This window comes from Saimiri boliviensis, chromosome 5 (assembly GCF_048565385.1).
Source record: "Saimiri boliviensis isolate mSaiBol1 chromosome 5, mSaiBol1.pri, whole genome shotgun sequence".
NCBI classification, from domain to species: Eukaryota; Metazoa; Chordata; class Mammalia; order Primates; family Cebidae; genus Saimiri; species Saimiri boliviensis.
Genome location: NC_133453.1, coordinates 43,303,573 through 43,327,384, shown reverse-complemented (window position 1 = coordinate 43,327,384; position 23,812 = coordinate 43,303,573). Strand labels below are relative to the sequence as shown.

Below are 23,812 nucleotides of genomic sequence, written 5' to 3'. Positions count from 1 at the left end.
CGAATTCAAGCAGATTCTTCTGGCTTAGCCTCCCAAATAGCTGGCATTACAGGCACCCACAATTATGCCTGGCTAATTTTTGTACTTTTAGTAGAGATGGGGTTTCACCATGTTGGCCAGGCTAGTCTCAAACTCTTGACCTCAAGTGATCTACCTGCCTTGGCATCCCAAAGTGTTGGGATTACAGATGTGAGCCACTGTTCTCAGCCAGTTATATGATCATATCATTAGCAAACAGTGACAGTTTGGCTTCCACTACTGATTTGGGTGCCCTTTATTTCTTTCTTTTGTTTAATTGTTCTCGCCAGGACTTCAAATACTATGTTGAATAGAAGTGGTACAAGTGGACATCCTTGTCTTGTTCCAGTTCTCAGGGGGAATGTTTTCAGCATTTCCCCATTCAGTATAATGTTGGCTGTGGGTTTGCCATAGATGGCTTTTGCTATCTTGAGGTATGCTGATTTTACTGAGCTGGATTTTGTCAAATGCTTTTTATGTATCTATTGAGATGATCATATGATGTTTGTTTTTAATTCTGTTTATGTGACGTGTCACATTTATTGACTTGCACATGTTAAACCATTTCTGCATCCCTGGTATGAAACCCACTTGATTATGATGGATTATCTTTTTGATATTTGGTTAGCTAATATTGGATTTGGTTAGCTAGTATATATTGGATTTGGTTAGTTAGTATTTCGTTAAGGATTTTTTGCATCTATGTTCTTCAGGGATATTGGCCTGTAATGTTCTATTTTTTATGTCCTTTCCTGGTTTTGGTGTTCAGGTGATACTGGCTTCACAGAATGATATAGGAATGATTCCCTCTTTATCTTTTGGAATAGTTTCAGTAAGACTGGTATATTCTTTCTGAATGCCTGAGATAATTCAGCTGTGAATCCATCTGCTCTTGGACTTTTTTTTTGTTGGCAATTTAAAAAATTACTATTTCAATCTTGCTACTTATTGCTTTGTTCAGTTTCTATTTCTTCCTGGTTTAATTCGAGAGTGTTATATATTTCCAGGAGTTTATCTGCCTCCTCTGGATTTTCTAGTTTGTGTGTGTAAAGGTGTTCATAGTAGCCTTGAACGATCTTTTGTATTTCTGTGGCATCAGTCGTAATATCTTCTGTTTCACTTCTAATTAGACCTTTCACTTTTAACTGTTCTTTCTTTTCTTGGTTAACTTTGTTAATGGTCTATCAATTTTGTTTATCTTTTCAAAGAACCAGATTTTTGTTTCATTTAACTTTTGTATTGTTTTTTGGTTTCAAATTCATTTAGCTCTGCTCTGATCTTTGTTATTTCTTTTCTTCTGCTGGATCTGGGTTTGCTTTGTTCTTGTTTCTCTAGTTTCTTGAAGTGTGACCTTATATTATTTATGCTTTTCAGACTTTTTGTTGTAGGCATTTAATACTATTAACTTTCCTTTTAGCACCACTTTTACTGTATTCCAGAGGCTTTGATGAGTTGTGTCCCTATTACCATTCAGTTCAAAGAACTTTTAAATTGCCATCTTGATTTTATTGTTGACCCAAAGATCATTCAGGAGCACATATTTAATTTCCATGTATTTGTATAGTTTTGAGAGTTCCTTTTGGAGTTAATTTCCAATTTTATTCCACTGTAGTCTGAGAGAGTACCTGATATAATTTCAATTTTTAAAAATTTATTGATATTTGATTTGTGACCTATAATATGGTATATTTTGGAGAATGTTCCATGTGCTGATGAAAAGAATGTATATTCTGCAGTTGTTGGGTAGAATGTTCTAGAAATATCTGATCCATTTGTTCTAGAGTATAGCTTAAATCCACTGTTTCTTTGTTGATTTTCTGTCTTGATGACCTGTCTAGTGGTGTCAGTGGAGTACTGAAGTTCCCCCACTATTATCGTGTTGCCATCTATCTCATTTCTTATGTCTAGTAATACTTGTTTTATAAATTTGGGACCTCTTGTTTTAGGTGCATACATATTCAAGATTATGGTATTTTCCTGTTGGACTTATTTTTTAAATCATTATTTAGTGTCCCTCTTTATCTTTTTAAACTGTTGTTTCTTTAAAATTTGTTTGATATAAGAACAACTACTTCTGCTCACTGTTGGTTTCCATTTGCATGAACTCTCTTTTTCCACCACTTTCTTTTAGATTTATGTGAGTCCCTATGCATTAGGTGAGTATCTTGAAGACAGCAGATACTTGTTTGGTGGATTTTTATCCATTCTGTCATTCTGAAAAAAAAAAAAAATTTTTTTAAAGACAGGGTTTCACCATGTTGGTCAGGCTGGTCTTGAATTCCCAACCTCAGGTGATCCACCCTCCTTGGCCTCCAAAGTGCTTGGATTACAGGCATGAGCCACCACGCCCAGCCCATTCTGAAAATTTTAAGCAGAGCATTTAGGCCATTTACATTCAACATTAGTACTGAGATTTGAGTTACTATTTTATTCATAATGCTAGTTGTTGCCTGAATACTTTTTTCATTGTGTTACTGTTTTACAGGCCTTGTGAGATTTATGCTTTAAGGAGTTCTATTTTGGTGATTTAAAGGTTTTGTTTCAAGATTTAGAACTCCTTTTAGCAATTCTTGTAGTGCTTGTTGGGTACCATCCCCAACCCCGAACATGGGTGCCCTTAGTACTGGCAGTGATGAGGGATTGAGAAAAGGAAATAAAGACAGAGACACAAGAGTAGAATTTACAGCATGGGTCCAGGGGACCAGGGCAAGCATGAGAATCGTGTTGGCCCCAAGCTCTGGGCTCTAAACACTTTTACTGTGTTCATAATCTCATTGGGGAGGTTGAAGGGGTTGGTAAAATGTCAGGGGAGAGCACTTATAATCCTTCTAAAACATGCTAAATTAGTACTCTGAGTTTATCCCAGATTGTTATCAGGGTGTTGCATCAGAAGTATAGCTGATGAGAAACCGCGGGGTCTGACCACACCCAATGCATCAAGGGGCTTTTATCTCCCTAGCATTGAGGACATAGAGCAATTAAAATCACTCCATATTTGGAGAACCTAGGCAGAGCCTGAGGTGTTCTGTGATCCTTGCCCTGCAAGGCTCTTCTCCTTCTTGCCAGCTCCCATCTGCAGAGACCCTCCCAGATCTTGTGAGCAGAGGCGGCCTCCCTTCTCAGAGATCTTTGCATAAGCCCTCTTTATAAGATCCCTGCAGTCTCCATGTTGAAGGCATTCATGGGACCAGAGCAGTATTGCCAGCTCTGCAACCACCCTGAGGTGTTCCCCGGTGTTACTGAGCTCTCGGATGGTCTTTACCTTAGGCCTCCTGTTGTTGCTTGATTTCTAATTAACTGCACCAATAATATAGTTTAGTTCAGTGTATAAACTTCAGTGTACTCTCAGCTAAGCAAGCTATAATTATTTAGATTAAATTAACATAGGTCTCCCCCTGGCCATCTTGACCCACAGTGCTGGCTTGGTAGTGGTGAATTCTCTCAGCATTTATTTGTCTGAAAAATACTTTATTTTCCCTTCATTTTTGAAGCTTAGTTTTGCTAGATACAAAATCCTTGGCTGGCAATTATTTTGTATGAGGAGGCTAAAGATAAATCCAGTCCCTTCTGGCTTGTAAGGTTTCTGCTGAGAAATCTGTTAATCTGATAGGTTTTCTTTAAAGGTTACCTGATGCTTTTGCCTCACAGTTTGTAAGATTCTTTCCTGCTGGGCGTGGTGGCTCACTCCTGTATTCTCAGCACTTTGGGAGGCTGAGGTGGGCGGATCACCTGAGGTTAGGAGTTCAAGACCAGCCTGGCCAACATGGTGAAACCCTGTCTTAGAAAAAAAAAGAAAAAAGAAAGATTCTTTCCTTCATTTTGACTTTAGACAACCTGATGACTATGTGCCTGGGTGATGATCTTTTTGCGATGAATTTCCCAGGTGTTCTTAGAGCTTTCTGTATTTGGATGTCTAGATCACTAGTGAAGCCAGGGAAGTTTTCCTTGATTATTCCTTCAAATATGTTTTCCAAACTTTTAGATTCTCTTCTTCCTCAGGAACACCAATTATTCTTAAGTTTGGTTGTCTAACATAATCTCAACTTTCTTGGAGGCTTTGTTATTTATTTATTTATTTATTTATTTGAGATGGAGTCCTACTTTGTTGCCCAGGCTGGAGTGCAATATTGGCTCACTGCAACCTCCACCTCCCTGGTTCAAGCAATTCCCCTGCCTCAGACTCTTGAGTAGCTGGGATTACAGGCGCATGCCACCATGCCTGGCTAATTTTTTAGTAGAGACAGTGTTTGTTATCTTTTTAGTAGAGACAGGGTTTCACAATGTTGGCCAGACTGATCTCGAACTCCTCACCTGAGGCAATCTGCCCGCCTTGGCCTCCCAAAGTGCTGGGATAACAGGCATGAGCCACTGCACTCGGCCTCTTCATTTTTTATTTTTTTAATCCTTTTTTCTTTGTCCTTGTCTGACTGGGTTAATTTGAAAGCCTTGTCTCTGAGCTCTGAAGTTCTTCTACTTGTTTAATTCTATTGTTGAAACTTTCCAGTGTATTTTGTATTTCTCTAAGTGTGTCTTTCATTTCCACGTGTTGTGATTGTTTTTTCTTTATTATATCTATTTCTCTGGAGCATTTTTCATCCATACTCTGTATTGTTTTTAAAAATTTCTTTCTCTGTTATCTTTTAGAGTAGTTTAATAATCACCCTTCTGAATTTTTAATCTGGTAATTCTGAGATTTCTTGTTGCTTTGGATCCATTGCTGGGAGCTAGTGTAGTTTTTTGGGGGTGTTATAGAAACTTATTTTGTCATAATATTGGAATTACTTTTCTGATTCCTGCTCATTTGGGTAGACTATTTCAGTGGAACAATCTGAAACTCAAGGGCTGCTGTTCAGATTCTTTTGTCCCATGGGGTGATCCCTTGCTATGGTGCACTCCCACTTCCCCAAAGATGGGGCTCTGGCAAGCCAGACTGCAGTGATTATTATGTTCTTCTGGGTCTGGCCATCTAGCAGGGCTACCAGGCTCTGGGCTGGTGCTGGAGAATGTCTGAGAAGAGTCCTGTGATGAAATTAGTTTTTAGGTCTCCCAGATGTGGATACCAGCACGTGTTCTGGTGGAGATGGTAGGGCAGTGACACAGACTCTGTGAGAGTCCTTGGTTGTAGATATGTTTAGTGTGCCTGTTTTCTCAAATGCGGTTTATTCCAGCAGTGAAGTTGTCATGTGGACAGATTCAGAACCACTCCTTAGCCAGGATGTTGCAGGCAGTGGAATTAGCTATTCTTCCTTGCATCAGGGTTGTTCAGTCCTGAGTTGCAGTAATGTCCTAAATTTGTTGGCCTCCAGCCAGGAGGTGGTGCTTTTGAGGCAGCACCAGAGTTTTTCACCTGTCTCGTAGATTTTGCAGTGGCCTAGCACTTATTTTAAAGGATCTGTGATTTGTTTTGGTTTTCCTGATATGCTCCCACAGTGATTCCTGGAGCAAAAGTTCATGGTGTGAATTTCCACACACTGTTCTGTCCATCTAAGTGGGAACTGCACATCAGCCCTGTCTCCTGACCACTGTCTTCCCTCTCCCACTTTATTCTTTTTTATTGCTGAGTAAAATTCCATTGTATAGATATATCACATTTATTTATTCATTCATCAGATGATGGACATTTGGGCTGTTTCTGCCTTTTGTCTATTGTGAACACTGCTGTTATAAATAAACACTAGTGAGATAATACTTTACACCTATTTTCCTGACAAAAATTGAGACCGAAAATACCAAGTATTGGAGAGATCTATTCAAGCGTATATTGCTGAATAGAGTGCAAATTTGTTTAACCATTGGAAAAATAACTTAGGATTATTTTGAAAAATGGAACACTCATATTTCTATGATCCAGCAATTTCATTTCCATGTATGTATCCAACAGAAACTTTAGCCTATAGATACCAGGAGAATATGTAACAGTGTTAATTGCAGTATTGTTCCTGAGAGCCAAAACTTGAATCACTTAAGTGAGTATCAACAGCCATTTCTTTTAAGGAGTTCTGCTCTAAAGCAAAGGAAAGAAATGGAGCAGTAACGAGGGTTGAGAATTTTTTTTTAAATGGGAGAAAAAATAGCACACTTGTATGCTGAAGCACTTATTCAGTGTAAAAGGAAAAGAGATAGTAAGAATCACTGGATAACCTGGTTTCTCAGACACCTAGCCTCAATTTCTCTCCCAGTTCTGGAGGATGCTGTATATAGCTTCCAGTTTTAAGTTTTACCTATCTTTCGCTTGCCATTTTTTTTTAAAATTTGCATTAGGTTCAGGGATACATGTGTCTGTTTGTTATATAGGTAAATTGTGTGTTATGGCAGTTTGGTGTACAGATTATTTCTCCACCCAGGTAAAAAGCGATGGGTGGTTTTTCAACCCTCACTCTCCTCTCTCTCTCTCCACCCACAAGTAGGTCCCAGTGTCTGCTGTTTCTTTTGTGTCCATATTTACTCAGTGTTTTGCTTCCACTTGTGAGAACATGTGATATTTGGTTTTCTGTTCCTGCATTGGTTTACTTAGGATAATGGCGTACAGCTCCATCCATATTGCTGTAAAGGATATGATCTTGTTCTTTTTTTATGGTTGCATATTATTCCATGGGGTATACGTAACACATTTTCTTTATCCAGTCTACTGTTGCTGGGCATTTAGGGAAAATTCCACATCTTTGATACTGTGAACAGTGCTGCAATAAACATGGGAGTGCCCTGTCTTTATAGTAGAATGATTTATATTCCTTTGGATATATACTCAATAATGGGATTGCTTTATGTTTTTTGGGAAATCACCAAACTGCTTTCTATAATGGCTGTTCAAAACATAATTATGCTTTGTGTTCTTTGAGAAATCACCAAACTGCTTTCTATAATGGCTGAACTAATTTACATTCCCTACAGCAGTATATGTGTATTCCTTTTCTCTGCAACCTTGCCAGCATCTGTTGTTTTTTGACTTTTTAATAATACTCATTCTGTCTGGTGTGAGATGGTATCTTAATGTGGTTTTGATTTGCATTTCTGTAATGATGAGTGATGTTGAGCATTTTTTTTATATGCTTTTTGGCCACATGTATATCTCCTTTTGAGAAGTCTCTGTTCATGTCTTTTGCCTTTTTAATGAGGTTGTTTTTTGCTTATTGATTTGTTTAAATTCCTTATAGATTCTGGTTATTAGACCTCTGTTAAATTCATAGTTTTAAAATATTTTCTTCCATTCTGTAGGTTGTCTGCTTACTTTGTTGATAGTTTATTTTGCTGTGCAGAAACTCTTTAATTAGGTCCCATTTGTCAACTTTTGTTTTTGTTGCAATTGCTTTTGGCATATCTCATGATGAAATTTTTGCCAGATTCTATGCCCAGAATGGTATTTCCTAGGTTACTTTCCAAGGTTTTTAGTTTTAGGTTTTACATTTTAGTCTTTAATCCATTTTGAGTTGATTTTTGTATATGGTATAAGAAAGGGGTCCAGTTTAATCTTCTGTATATGGCTAGCTAGTTATCCCAGCACCATTTATTGAATAGGGAATCTTTTGCCATTGCTTGTTTTTATCAACTGTGTTGAAGGCCAGATGGCTGTAGGTCATTTTTAAACTGCTGGATAAAATAGAGCACATCAACTTAGTATCCGAAGTTACTCTTTGTAGCTCTCTCTTTTTTTTTTTTTTTTTTTTTTGAGACAGTTTCACTCTTGTTACCCAGGCTGGAGTGCAATGGCACAATCTTGGCTCACCGCAACCTCCGCCTCCTGGGTTCAGGCAATTCTCCTGCCTCAGCCTCCTGAGTAGCTGGGATTACAGGCACGTGCCACCATGCCCAGCTAATTTTTTGTATTTTTAGTAGAGACGGGGTCTCACTATGTTGACCGGGATGGTCTCGATCTCTTGACCTCGTGATCCACCCGCCTTGGCCTCCCAAAGTGCTGGGATTACAGGCTTGAGCCACCGCGCCCGGCTCTTTTTTTATATATAAAGATGGGGTTTCACTATGTTGGTCAGGCTGGTCTTGAACTCCTGATCTCAGGTGATCCACCCGCCTTGGCCTCCAAAGTGCTTGGATTACAGGCGTGAGCCACTACACCTGGCCAACTCTTTGTATCTCTTATACAGAATTATACTGGTCCACCTTTCATCATATCACTAAGGAAATCAGATCCAAGTTACCTTATGTGTTCATTCATACAGCAGTCAAAATGGATGAATTACATGCAACCACATGTATTAAGAACATATGAATGCAGTTACATGCAACAACATGGATTAATATAGCAACAAAATGTTTAATAAAAAGGCAAGTTGAAGACTATATGTAGTATTATATCCTTTTTAGAATATTTAAATATAAGCAAAATTAAACAATATGTTACTTAGATATACTATGTATGTGATAACACAAATGTGCAATAACAAAATTCAGGACAATAACTACCTCAGGAAAACAAGGAGGACAGTATGAGAAGACAAGAAGCACACAGATCTAAATCACTAGTAATTTTCTAGTTCAGTATTTCTCAAACTTTAATGTGCATCAGAATCACCTTAAAATCTGAATTACTGGGCCCCACCCTAAGAGTTTTCTGATTCAGTAGGTGGGGGTGCGGCCTACCGAGGGAAGTTCCAGGTGCTGTTAGTTCTGCCGCTCTGGGGACCACACTCGGAAACCATTTCTAGTTCTTAGGTTGGGTAATAGGTTCATAGCTGCTCCATTCTATTTTATTATTAAACGTATATGCCACTTAAATGAAAAAAAAAAAATCAAAGATGAGAGTGTGTTATGAACCACGGATTAACATTAATTCAGTTCTGGGCTCCTGATGTTTCCTCCCCTAAAAAATATTCTAGGGTTCCATTACTAAAAGCGAACTTGAAAAAGTGTTTTAGAACTTCAAGACCATTAACAAAATTAACTATTTTTGAGAAATACATTTGAAAATTATTCTTTATGTGCTCAGTGACAGCATATTGCACTCCACGTTCCTGGATCTCAAACTTTGGCAAGAACTTGGCAGATCACAAATCTACTTTTGTTGATTCAACAAGTGTTTAGAGAAAAGACTTCTCTTTCTCAGTTCTTATCCTTCTCTCAAGTGCTGCAGGTAATGATTTTTCTTCTTTTCTCTCCCCTTCCCTTCCAGATTGATTTAGACTCTGAGATAAAATTTAGATGACATTTTAGGTATTGACTGGGGCATGTGCAGAGCCATACTCTGTCCTGCAGTATGCCAGCAGATGGTGTTTAGACAAACGCCTGAATATAAAACTCTTGCCTACAAGCAGCTCAGCCTAGAGGGGGCATCAGATCATAAATATAAAATTGCAATCCAGGCCGGGCACGCCTGTAATCCCAGCACTTTGGGAGGCTGAGGAGGGCGGATTAAGAGGTCAGAAGATCGAGACCATCCTGACCAACACAGTGAAACCCCGTTTCTACTAAAGTACAAAAAATTAGCCAGGCGTGGTGGTGCGCCCTGTAGTCCCAGCTACTCGGTTGACTGAGGCAGGGGAATCGATTGAATCGAGAGGCGGAGATTGCAGTGAGCCGAGATCACGCCACTGCAATCCAGCCTGGCGACAGAGCGAGAATCCGTCTTAAAAAAAAAAAAAAAAAGAATTCCAATCCAAGCAGGAAACACAGTACTGTATGCTATACAAAGGCAAAGAGATTCGTCTTCTTTCATAACCTCTCCTAAACCCGGCAGCTAGGAGGTATTTTCCCGGTCAGCCGCCGCCCACAGGGCGCCTCTGGCGCAGCGGTTTTTGACCCGCGAAGGGCGCAGGCGCGGGCGGAGCGGTGAGGGTCGGCCCTCGGAGCTGCGTTTCATTGGCTTTCCGGCCGGAAGCCGCGGCGCGACCCGGCTGCGCGTGCGCCTGTCACACGTGCTGTCAGAACACCGCCGCCTCCGCTTCGGGCCGGTCCGCACCATGCTGCGACCATCTGTCCTCCGGCTACTGGGACGCACGGGGGCTAGTAGGATCTCTCTCCTGGAGGACTTCGGCCCACGCTACTACGGTTCCGGCTCTCTCAGTGCCCGCGACGATGCTAGTGATGCGCGAGCCTACTTCACTACACCCATTTTCTACGTGAACGCGGCGCCGCACATCGGGCACCTGTACTCGGCACTCCTGGCGGACGCCCTTTGCCGTCACCGTCGCCTCCGAAGTCCCAGCACGGCTGCTACGCGATTCTCCACTGGTACCGACGAGCACGGGCTGAAGATTCAGCAGGCAGCAGCTACTGCGGGACTGGCCCCGACCGAGCTGTGCGACCGAGTCTCTGAGCAGTTCCAGCAGCTTTTCCAGGAGGCCGGTATCTCCTGCACTGATTTCATCCGCACCACGGAGGCCCGGCACCGGATGGCTGTGCAGCAATTCTGGGGGGTGCTTAAGTCCCGGGGTCTGCTCTACAAGGGCCTCTATGAAGGTTGGTATTGCGCCTCCGACGAGTGCTTCCTGCCTGAAGCCAAGGTCACCTGGCAGCCAAGCCCATCGGGGGATTCGTTTCCTGTGTCTCTCGAGAGTGGGCATCCAGTCTCCTGGACCAAGGAAGAAAACTACATTTTCAGGCTTTCCCAGTTTCGGGAGCCACTCCAGCGGTGGCTGCGGGGCAACCCTCTGGCGATCACCCCTGAGCCATTCCATCACGTAGTTCTACAGTGGTTGGACGAGGAGCTGCCTGACCTATCCGTGTCTCGCAGAAGTAGCCACTTGCACTGGGGCATTCCGGTGCCCGGGGATGACTCGCAGACCATCTATGTATGGCTGGATGCCCTGGTCAACTACCTCACTGTAATTGGCTACCCAAATGCTGAATTCAAATCTTGGTGGCCGGCCACTTCTCATATCATAGGTAAGGACATCCTCAAATTCCATGCCATCTATTGGCCTGCCTTCCTCTTAGGGGCTGGCATGAGCCCACCACAGCGCATCTATGTCCATTCCCACTGGACAGTCTGTGGCCAAAAGATGTCCAAAAGCTTGGGCAACGTGGTGGATCCTAAGACTTGCCTTAACCGCTATACTGTGGATGGCTTCCGCTACTTTCTCCTTCGGCAGGGCGTCCCCAACTGGGACTGTGACTACTATGATGAAAAAGTGGTTAAGTTGCTGAACTCCGAGCTTGCAGATGCCTTGGGAGGTCTCTTGAACCGATGCACTGCCAAAAGAATAAATCCTTCTGAGACCTACCCGGTCTTCTGCACTAACTGCTTCCCCAGTGAGCCAGGGTTGGTGGGGTCATCAGTTCGTGCTCAGGCAGAGGATTATGCTCTGGTGAGTGCAGTGGCCACTTTGCCAAAGCAGGTAGCAGACCACTATGATAACTTTCAGATATATAAGGCTCTAGAGGCCGTTTCCAGCTGTGTCCGGCAAACTAATGGTTTTGTCCAAAGGCATGCACCATGGAAGCTGAACTGGGAGAGCCCAGTGGATGCTCCCTGGCTGGGTACTGTGCTTCATGTGGCCTTGGAATGTTTGCGAGTCTTTGGGACCTTGCTGCAGCCTGTCACCCCAAGCCTAGCTGACAAGCTGCTGTCCAGGTTGGGGGTCTCTGCCTCAGAGAGGAGTCTTGGAGAGCTCTATTTCTTGCCTCGCTTCTATGGACATCCATGCCCCTTTGAAGGGAGGAGGCTGGGACCTGAAACTGGGGTTTTGTTTCCAAAACTAGACCAGTGTAGGACTTGGGTGGTGAAAGCTCACAGGACCTAGAAAATCAGTTCTCATCGGTTTGTGGTCAAAACATTATTTTTTTGATTTTTCATTTTCCGGAAAGTTATACTAGTGTTTTCTAGTGTGGAATCAAATGAGCACATAAACTGTCCCTGTGAAAAGAGGTTTGTAGCCTTTCAGGTGCCTACTCCTGTTCTTCATTTCTCTGTGACTGTTGACCATTGTCTTTTGTGCACTGTGTGTCTAAGATGTCGTGAGGGGAAAGATGGGTAAGAGACAGTGTTGCTAATGCTGTTTCTTCTTTGTGCCTCCTTCCAAACCAAACTACCTCTTGTGGCTTTTCATTGGCCTGGCTTTTGCTTCTCAGGCTAATTAGTGCAGTGACTCCTTTCATTGAGGGTTAGGGTTGGAGGCCCCTTACAGGGGCTTTTACAGGGGGACTCTATTTTGTAATACATATTGAGTTTCCTGATTAAAAAGAGAGTATTTTATTAAACCTTTGAACCAGTGTCCTAGACCAGATGATTTTTGCCCTTGTGCATTCCCATTTAAGTTCTTGCAACTAGGGCTCCCTGCTTTGCTAATTGTCCAACAGTTGGGTTTTGTAACATCGCACTTCAACCGGTAGATGGCTCTAGTCTCACACATTAATTACTAAAGATTGCAATTTCAGAATATTTAGAATAAATTAGTTTTCTGCTTTTTAATTTTGCAGATCTTTACATTTTTATTGCTTTTCTTAAAATGAGGGATAGCTCTGCAACCACTACTCTTTTAATGTAAAGCAAAACACCCCCAAAACTTACCAGAATCTTCGTTCTTTTTCAGACTACTGAAAAATGACATTTATTCTGTTAAATGTTTAACAAGTGAATAAATAAATGTGTCAGGTTGTTTATATGATAAATTATAAAACCCTCTTGAGGCACTTCGTATGTTAAAAATTTTAAACTTTAATAACATTAGGTTACATGTATGATTAAAAAATTTGTAAATAGTTCAAAAGGGCAATATTTTCTTTATATTTCTTACATTCTTAATTTTGTTATCCATGTACATAATTTACCTCATGTTTTTTTTTGATCAGGATCTATAATACAATATAGAATTTGTGTAATAGTTATTATAAATGTCAATATACTTATCAAGTAATTTTAACTGATTATTTCTTTTGCTCTTTTAACTTAAGTTATTAAAGTTTAAAAGTTTGTAAGTACCTTATTCAGATCTGTTCTGTTGCATTTGTTGAAGGTGATGGTGAAAGGAGGAACTGACCAATGCTCCAGGAATCTCATACTGGATTTAGGGATCTCTCCAAGGCTCCATAAGAGAACATCACAGAGAAGATGTTAGCAATTTATACAGTAACTACAACATAGTAAGCCAGAGTTATGTCTCACAGGTGATTGGACAGCTGGGCCAAAGTTCAAAATGAGAACTTGCCTTGGAATATACATTCTAAGTATGGGCAAGTAGAGAAGGCTCACAGTGAATTAAGCTGTTGTACTGGTAGTTCTCCTAGATTTATTTTAGGGACCATCATTCAGTTCTAGTTTCTGTTTATTAATCAGCAAAATGAGGAATTTTTAGTTGCTGGAACATTGCTTAGAAGAGAATGCTTGAAGTCTTTCTATAGGTGGAAGGACTGTTTCCACAAATGTTCCTTCAGACCCTCCCTGTTCCTAAGTCTGAACTTTCCACATGACATATTCAAGTGAACTGCTGGGGTTATTAACACAGACTACTGGGGCATAGGATGAAGTATAATATCTCCTACAGAGGACAGAGCAGAGAGTGATAAAAGATTATTTACATGGATGAAGAAAAACATATTTGAAAACCAGTGAGATAATAACCTCTGCTGTGGAAGTGCCCTTATAGCAGTGTTACAGTTCCTACCATGGATGGAGACAGTGTCTTCCACTTGAATGATCTGTCTTATAGCCTAGTTCTAGTCAATGCAATGGACCTTTGCTTGCTGGAGGGTGTCAATGAAGTTCTTTTAGTGCAGTCTGTCAGTTGTACAGGCCCTTAGCTGGCTATGGATATTTGTGGTACTGGAGGGCACAAGAACATAGGGGAACCAGATAGAACAGGGTGTAATTATTACAAAGACAGGATATTTTTACTGGAGGAACGTGTGGTAAGTTGGATCTGACTTCTGTGGTGATATTCAAGATGAACCAGTTGGATTCTCTGTAGGAGGCACAATAGATATAGCAAATATTCTTTGGGTACTCAGTGATGTATTGGGTTGATCCACCAGTTTAAGAATAGCAAATAGAGAATGAAAACTGGAAGGTATGTACTTCCAAGAGGAGTCATCCTAACCACTTCTGGTAGAAGATAATACACTTGTAGAATCCTCTACTCCAGCACTGTTAATACTTTATCAGTTAATATGTTATACTTTTTTTTCTGGATCCCTTCGCCAGAAAGTAACTGTCTTCTAAATACTACCCTAGAAGTTCTTAAATACTCATTTTGGTATGTTCCTGGAAGCAGTATTGCAGAAGGTCATAGAGCACTGCCTAGATCAGGTATTTGTGGTGTTACATTAGGAGAGTAATAAAAAGATGTCAACTCACTCAGTATACTATAATCCTCTCTCTGAAGTCATGTGAGAAGAGGGCAATGCATATTTTAAGTGGCACCATTGTATACTGGAGGGGTATTTCACAAGTAAACTCATAGATAACACACCTCAGAAGTCAGAAGACCTGTGGCTATGGGAAGGAGCAAGAAATAGACATAATCTCTGATTTTACTGAAACCTCAGTTTATTCTGCATGTAGACCTCATTATTTCTCTCAATCTGTGGACTTTGTAAATTGAATATGAAGTTGATGCCAGAGTACTTAAGACAGGCCTAGGCTGGAACATGGGCACTGGGACACAGGTCTTCTCTTTTTCCCCCACTCCCCACTCTACAATGCTGTACCTGTGACTGGGACTTAGCTCTTTAGCTCTGGGAATTTTCAAAACTGAAGTGAAACCAGTAGTTGGTCAGGTTGTGAGCCCTCAATAAGGATAACATCATCATGAAGTAGTACCAAGTGACAGTCCCAAGCATTCGACAGGTTCCTCTTTGGGGCATTATGGTAGGGATGGTTTTCTTGATCTCTGACTACTCCACCTCTACCAAGTATGTAGTGGTGATATTGGCTAGCATTAGTGTAACCTTGAGTTATGGGGAGGCTATGCCTCCTCGCTGAGTATCTTAATTGGTCCATAAAGCTGACATGATAATCTGTAATTGCCTCCTAGAGGCAATATCCTATGATCCATAGTTCTACTGGATAATAGAACAACTCTATATTAGTGAGGCCTGGGGTGCTGGTGGGTCCTTGCCTTGTCTTTTGCCAGAAAGTAAGTATCAATGGACCTAAAAGGGTGTAGACATATTGACAGCAATTTGTCTATTTTTGCAGCAATGGTTTACTAGTTCAGAGAGCTCGGGAGGAGCTAGGACACAGGGGTAACCAGGAGCACAGATTCTAGAAGCCCGCCCTTGAGTCTCTTGTAAAACTAAGATAATATATGTAATTTCAGCACTACAAAATTCACCCTGTCCCTTCCTCTTGCAGGAAGTTTGGAGAGGATTGGTTAACTCTTATCAAGAGGAACACACCAAATTTGGAGGTTAACAGCAGTAACAATCAAGTTAATTAAGGTTAATGGGAACTTTAACCTTTTAAGAAGACTATCTTATTTTTTCTGGAGACAGAGGATAGGAGAAGCTCAGGTTAGGCTTCCTTCCTATGTCACCAATAACTACTTTGAGCAGACGGGAAGGGACTAACTAATTTAGAGGTGAAATTAACTTCTCTTTAGTAGGTAGTTTTGGGTTACCCAGAATAGATCCTCTGAATTAAAGGAACTACCTAGCAGGAAACAGTTGGCCCTATTTAAATACTTTGTTTAGGATTGTATCATACTCGTTTCTACATTCTTTTCATGATGTGGGAAGGGAACTGGGAGGAATTACACACCAAGAAGATCTTCCTATTGCCTCAACAACTAGAAATAATATATCCTCTACCATGCCTCTTCTGATGAGTACCAGTTGGGAGGTTCAGCCATACTTGGATGTTCACCAAGGTAAGCAATGCATAGTATATATGTTTCATGCTTGACCTTGAACTGAATTTCACCCCCTTAGCTAATGGCACAGTTTACTCACCATGGATTTTAAAGTCCACTGCTCCTCACTTAACAACAGGATGGTGTGAGATGTCAAGATGTTTCAGGAAACCAAGTGTGCCATCTGCAGGAAGAAAATTATAGCTCCAAGAAGAGATGAGCCTTGCCCTTGAGTCATTTCTGAATGAAGCATCTGCAGAGGGCCTAAAAGACTCACTGGCTAAGCTGAAGAGACAGAGCAGGAGTAACTATGGAAATGGAGGATGCCACCTTTCTTAGAGTATGATGTGGGAGAAATGGTACTAACACCTCTGTGCTACTACTATTAAGGCCATACCTTGTGCATATACCCCTCATTAGTTGAGAATCAATTGTTTATGGGATTTAATGTGATAATGAAGCTTCAAAAACTAGATAATGATTGCTATAGGTTGATATCATCATACTATTCTCTTAACACATTTCACAATAATATGACCAATTACACATTTTTTCCTGATTAAAATATTTTTGGACCGCATTAAATAAAACAGCTTCAGTAGTTTGGCTTCCTTTGAAACCAATCTAGAAGCTTCTATTGGTTAAAAAGCTATAGATATTAAAAATATAAAGTTAATAAACATGGTATACATCGTAGGTTAATCACAAAAGAATACAATTAGAATGCATTTCTTTCAAGTAGGATGGAGAGAGGTGAAAGAAAACAATCCAACAGAAGCCAGGAAGGAGAAATCCAATAGACAACAGGAAGGAAAAAAAAGAGGCAAAGAAAAAGGGAACATATCGTACATGGAAAACCCACAATAAAATGGCCGAAATAAATACAAACAGGTCAGTAATTGTAATAAAATAAATCTTCATATAAGTCTTCTCAAAAGACAAACTACTCAAAATTAAATTTAAAAAGCTGGCTATAAATGTAGTTAAAAGGGATATACTTAAACATAGAAGAAAATAAGACATGAAGAAACACTAGGCATATATTATCCAAAAGAAAACGGGTATAGAAATATTAATATTATACAATCTATACTGGGGGGAAACCATTACTAAAAAAGTAAAATTTAATATAAAGGGAATAATGCATAAAGTTACAATTATAAACTTGTATGATCTAACCACATCGCCTCAAAGCGTAAAAAGCTAAGATTGAAAATTACAAGAAATGTTCAAGTCTGCAAACAAAACAAAACAAAACCCATGACAGTAAAAGTATAGCAACTCACACTAGACATTAGCATTTCAGTCTTTAATGCTTACTACTAAGTGTATCATCACCACAAAGTGTAGGAAAAAAAATTATGACCGTCAAGGTTTTGTGACTCTAAAACTTTGTCTTTTTCCATCTATACCTTTGTGAAAATAACAGCTTGCTTTTTGAATATAATTGTCAGCCAAATATACCTGTTCAGTAAGTCTTCTCTGGGTTATTAAAAAGGGGGAATCACATGGCCATAATTTTGCCAAATTTTCTGTTCAGTAATAAGTGAAGTTGAGGGGAGAGAACCAACAGTTCTGTATTCCTTATTTGTGGTCTCTCATTTATTTTTCCTGTCAGCCCCTTGAGATATTCTTCCTGTATTTAACTCATTTATGCCTGAGGTTGCAATTTTTTGTTTTTCTTTCTTTCTTTTTTTTTTTAAAGAGACGGGGTTTCACCATGTTGGCCAGGATGGTCTCGATCTCTTGACCTCATGATCCACCTGCCTTGGCCTGCCAAAGTGCTGGGATTACAGGTGTGAGACACCGCACCTGGCTGCAATTTTTTGAATTTTTGCAATCAGACCTTGGCGATGACCTTGAGCAGCAGGATATAAAATAACTCCCACATGCTTGGTGTTCCAATAATGGAACACTAGGAATAAATCGGGTAATGGGAAATTGAGGTACAGAGAAATTAGGCAACTTGGCTAGGGTTATACAACTTGTAAAACATGAGAGCCTGGGACTCAATCTTGTGTTGATGCCAAAGCCTTAGCATCACCTTTAGTACCAACACCACAATCAGTCAATGTGTATATACCGAGGGCATTGTTTTAAGTATTGTGGGGAAGAGGAAGTAGTATAATGAGATTTAAAGATCTGAAGATGAAAAGTCCAAATAAAAACCTTGAACTAAAATATATCAGTTAGTGTTTCAAGATTAGGAATCTGTTTCTTGACAGCTAGATTATGAAAATGATGAGTGCCAAAAGAGAAATTCAGAAAAATATACTTACCTTTATTGTGAAATATGGTATATTTCACTTGTGTTTTGAGTAGTTTCTTTTTTTTTTTTTTTTTTTTTTTTTTTGAGACGGAGTTTCGCCCTTGTTACCCAGGCTGGAGTGCAATGGCGCGATCTCGGCTCACCGCAACCTCCGCCTCCTGGGCTCAGGCAATTCTCCTTCCTCAGCCTCCTGAGTAGCTGGGATTATAGGCACGTGCCACCATGCCCAGCTAATTTTTTGCACTTTTAGTAGAGACAGGGTTTCACCATGTTGACCAGGATGGTCTCGATCCCTCGACCTCGTGATCCACCAGCCTCGGCCTCCCAAAGTGCTGGGATTACAGGCTTGAGCCACCGCGCCCGGCCGAGTAGTTTCTTATTATACTAAACCTGCTTATGTCTGCTGGTGCAAATTGCTAAAATTTTAAATAACTATATAGTCCCTATTTTTGTTTGTCCTTATTTCCTTGTTTCTTATTTTTAGAACGATGTTCCAATTTCTAAAATCAAATAGTATGTGATTCTAATTGAAAGTATATAGTCATAAATTCATGAATCTAAATATTTTAAATGATATTTTACTAATTGTTTAAATACATGTTTATCTCTAAACAGGAAAATATCAATATTCAAAAGCTTTATTTGAATGAACTATTATAGTAATAAAGCCAGAGAATTTTATTAGAGGCTACAAACACTGAAACTTTTTCATACATAGTTTTAATGCAAATGAGCTTAATGAACTTAATAAGACTTATCCACTTATTAACAACTTAAGTTCTATGAATTTACCAAACATTTCTTACTGTGTTCTTATATCTTTCCTAACAAGCCTGCAGAAACCAGATTAAATACCCTTGACTGTAGTTATAACCAAAGCAAATACCACACCTTGTTAGCTAAAATACCACAGATTGGATAATGGTAAATTATACACCTCATATCACATTTGAAAGAAGCTTTTATACTTCAAAATTAAGAGACTTTACTATGAATTACATAATGATACACAATGCTATGTTTTACATTTTTTTCTGAAGTGTAGCTGTTTTGTTGGACATGATGTATCTTTGAAGAACTGTGATGAATCTTATTTTTACATAGGTCTCTTAGCTATCATCTAAAATGTATTTTTAAAAATATCAAAAGGCATTGAAGTTCTTGCTAACTGGGAAGGCCAAGAAGACCTACATTTTATTCTATATTTAAATAATTTCTTCAGGATTCTGTCTAAATGCAAGCAATACATAGGAAAGCATGATGGGTGTTTTTTCAGTTTTTTTTTTGGTATGGTAGGTTATGACTTTTTGACAGAATCAGGTTGATACATCATACAAAATGTCCTATATAGCATATTTTTGATTACCTTTAAAAGTCACTTAAGGAATTTATAAAGGCTTTCATAAAGAGTCTTCAATCTTGGTAAAGTGAAGTTACTGCATTAATTTTTTATATTTAAATTTCCATAAAATTTATTTTACAGAAACATATTTTATATAAAAAGCAAAACTTAGTACAGAGTTCTGTTTAATTTTATAAGTAATTACTGGAATATTAAATCAAGTTAAAATGTGTAAGAAGCCTGTTGGTTTATAGAAGAAAATTATAAGTACTAACATAAGCTAATTTTTGAAAATATATATGGTTAATTCCATAAAGCTGATGACTGCATTTTTGTGATATTTTAAGAGTTGAAAAAAGTATTTTTGGCTTGGCTGTAAAGGAAATATTTTTAACATTCCACTGTGATATTGTTTGACCTACTACAAAAAATAATTATAGTCCACAAAGTAGTAAGTTTTTTCTTATTTAAATGTTATCTACATAAAAATCAGCCTCTAGAAGGTAGTTAATTCATAACAAATTTTAAATAAAACACTTTTGGATGTAACTGATGCCCTAAAATTAGTGTTTAGCCTAAGGAGAACATGTAGCACTTTCTTCTTTTTACATAATCCATGGAGATGATCTAAAAGTGGAGCTGTCTGCACTGGGGCATAAAACCAAAATAAATGTATAACTGTGTAGCTGAGTGTAAAAGTTGAAATCAGTATGATATCAGGCAGAAAAACAGAGGAAAAATAGTGATTAAAGTAATAAAGCAGTCCAGGCCTAGGCCCTATAGCTTGATTCGTTTTTAGACCATACTTTTTGATCCTGATTTAATGTTACATTTATTGTGTAATATATTAATAGGGTTAGCTATATTCTAATTTCCCTGAGATAGTCTAGGCTTACACTTACTGTATTACTAGAATGTTAGTCTTGGAAAACAGTTTTTGAATAGAATGATTTTATAGGCTTATTTATTTGGCAAACTTCTTTGTTGGTCAATAAACACATATTTCAAAAATCATAATTTTAATTATTTTTGGTGCCCTCTTTCCCTCTTAAGTATTCATATTTGGATGATAAGTAGATGATTACCCCATGTAAGATCTCTAAGCAGAGATCAGCAAAGTCAAGAACTGTCTGGCTATTACAAGGATCAGAAGTTAAAGTGGAATTTGATATGACTGATGAAACATCAGAGGACCTCCTCTATAGGTGAATCACCTTGATTTCTATAAAGATAATAAAAGTCAAGTCTGCTGCTCATCAATGCAGGTGGGAGTGAGATTCAGGAGAAAATATGTGTTGTAGAACAAGGACTCCTAATTCTGAATCCTTATAATGTTGTTTCAGAGAAGGTTAAACTAACAATTACATTGGAACTTGACATGTATCTAAAGTTGTAATCAGTTCTGAAAAAAGATGTAGTTATACTACTACACATGACCATATTCAGACAGAACGTAATTGTAAGTCTGTCTTACTGTAATAGAATGGACTGTATTTTATTAACAATAAAGATGAGATTCTTTTGAAACTGCATAACCTGAGATTAAATCATGTCAGTAAAAACTGTATTGTCACTTACTTTTAGCTATCATGTATGAAGATGTTTGGTTTGAAGGATGTTTAATGAGGAAAGACCAACTGGATGATTTATGTGAAGAAATGACATTTAGAATCAATTCTGGATGTTTCTCCAAATAATTCATCATTTAGAAGAAAATAAGGGAAGCTGAAATCTCTATAATGGATATACAAAATTTAAGCAAAGGTGACAGTGCTTTAGAAAGCAATTTTCAAGAAGCAAGTGAATGGATCAAATGAGTTGTATACAGTGTTAGGTTTATATTCCAAATCAAAGTTTGAATCTTAAAAAATAGTGTTTGTCTTCAAAAAGTCCCATAAAAAAACCAAACACATTAGCCTTCCTTCAGCTTTCTAAACTTTTTTCATATCATGGCATAACCATAATATTCACCTGGCACACTTGGGTTAATAAAGGAGCCTGTGTGCAATGAAGGTGATGTGAAAAGATGTCCTGAATTCTCCATTGCTATTTTTAATACAGTTACTAAGATAACAAAGTCATTTTTTCACTGGGGGGCAGGAGGAAGAAGTTAAATAAATAATGCTTTAGATCACCAATACAAATACTTAAACTCCAGTTCTGTAGGAAACCACCAGTTAAACATTTGATGCAAGACAAACTAAACCTTAATGAGGAATTCAGAATTTTATATTTATCAAAAATCAGATGTTGGTCAGTTTCCCTCCAAACTAGAAATAAGCCCACAGAATTCTGACCCATTAGTTAGATGGGATTTGTCAGTTGCGTTTTATGATACCTTCACAAAGGGATGGAAAGATAGCTTAATAGATAAAGCTGCAAAAACTCACCTGTTAAAAAATTAGAACCTGTCTCTAGCCTCAGATTCCCAGTCCAGACAACTAGAATAGGTGCCACACTACTTGTTAATACGTAGTATTATAATAATATTGTCCGTTCTAATCAATATATATTTTCTCTATTATCCTTTATATCTTTACATGTATGTATGCATTTATTTGTGTGTGTGTATATATATATATATATATATATATATATATATATATACACACACACACAATATAGTGATTTAAAAGCTCTAATCACCAAGATATTTCTATAATATAAAAGGACTTCACTATATATTATCACAAAGCCTCAAGTTTCAGATGATTATATTCCATTAGATTAAAAAAAAAAACAACCCAGAATGATGACATGCGCAATTGTACCCCAAAGGGCATCTGAAATTCAAATACTATGAGATATTGAAGGATGGATTTAGAAATGTTTTTATCTCAAATGCTTCATAAGCAAAAGTAAAACCACTATTAATGTAAATACCACAAGTCCCATTTGATGGAGAAATTACTGAGATAACTCATAGACTATATGATAGACTCAGCCTTCACAAATAGAAATCGACTAAATTGCGGTAAAAAATGTCAGTATTTTATCCTTAACTAGGGTTGTATCTGTGAAATCCTTCCAGGCAAACAGGACAGCTTTTTTGAAATAAAGAAGAAAATACAGATGTACAAAAGATTTGTATTAACTAACATATCCTTGCTAGTTTTGTCTGATCTTTAGGATTTAGTAACAAAGGTAATTCTCTGATCATCATCTTTTAAATTTTTCTCTTATATAAAGCAAAATTAATAGAAAATTAAAAGGATATAACACTCCATGTTCAAGCAAAAACTATTCTGGTTCTCTTTTTTCATACTTCTAAAATGCTTGCTCTGTTATTATTAGGAACTGTTGTGAAAACTTTGGAGCTTTAAGAATATACCAATGGGTTTAGAAATGGAAGAAAACGGCTGTGAAAACTAAGAATGACATTCTTAAGTATGATTTATCTACATTTAAGCTGGATTCCTTAGCCAAACATTTTTCCCTTAATATTGTCTGAAATGTTTTCGTGTTGCATTATACTACTGGAAACTCTACCAAACTGGATTAAGTCTTTTGGGTTAATAGGCATTCTCTTTTATCCTTCTCTTAGGGAAGTCAAGGGAAGGAAAGATACTTTTATCTCTTTTGCCTTTATTTTTCCAAATCTAGAATTCCAGTTAGTATGATTAGATTATATATTTAGGTTAACATAGACTTTTGTGAAAGTATCCTTTGGATTTAAATATCATCTGTGATATGCTTGGAACTGGACAAAACTCTTAGAAATTTTTTTTTTTTTTTTTTTTTTTACTCTTTAAATGATTTTATTTTATGTGCAAATAATGAACAGATGTTTTACCCATAAATTCTACTTTCCAAAAACAGGAGCTTTTTAAAAGAAAACCATGTAACTTTTAAAAGGCATTGAGATTCCTCTGCTTCTAGATCATTGGTAGGCTAGAAAAATAAAGTTTGTTCTACCAGGAATCACAAGTTGGAACTGAGTATTCTCCAAAGTGGAAATTCTAGAGTGTAGTATCACTCCAGGCAAAGATTATTCCGTTCTCATCCCCAACACCCAAAACTACTTATCAGAAGGTTAAACCAGGTCAAAACAGTCCAGCACAATTAGGCTTCATCAAACAGTATCATTCTGCTCTTCTGAGATGCAAATAAATCAAAACAGGAAATACTAAAATCAAAATAGTATCTGACACTGTCATACAAATTGTTATTTCCTTGTCGTATCCCCCTTTCTATAACATTAATAAAGGGAATATTTTACTGCAAAGAATATTTTATTTTATACATCACTAACCATGAATTTTTGCCATTACTTATTATACAAAGGCTGCCCTGTGCCATTATCCAAATGGAATAAGCATTTTACATCCACAATTCACTTCTATAGTTAAAAGCAGAATTTTCATGAGTAAGTACATCTGTCAGTGAAGATTTAACACTGAGATGCAATCAGTAATATCTGATGTTTTATAGATGGCAATGTAGAAA

The 23,812-nt window shown here is 38.2% G+C and overlaps 1 protein-coding gene across 1 annotated transcript; it reads left to right on the top strand.

Annotated features, from left to right (window-relative positions):
- Nucleotides 1–9,868: 9,868 nt before the first annotated feature.
- MARS2 (methionyl-tRNA synthetase 2, mitochondrial) lies at nucleotides 9,869–18,496 on the top strand. Its single transcript, XM_003925691.3, has one exon. It carries the CDS (start codon nucleotides 9,930–9,932, stop codon nucleotides 11,709–11,711), a length of 1,782 nt encoding a protein of 593 aa, XP_003925740.1. The 5' UTR covers nucleotides 9,869–9,929; the 3' UTR covers nucleotides 11,712–18,496.
- The last annotated feature ends 5,316 nt before the right edge of the window (nucleotides 18,497–23,812 follow it).

What these genes read in the sequence shown, in the direction of transcription:
- MARS2 (XM_003925691.3), top strand. Translation starts at nt 9,930, where the DNA reads ATGCTGCGACCATCTGTCCTCCGGCTACTGGGACGCACGGGGGCTAGT.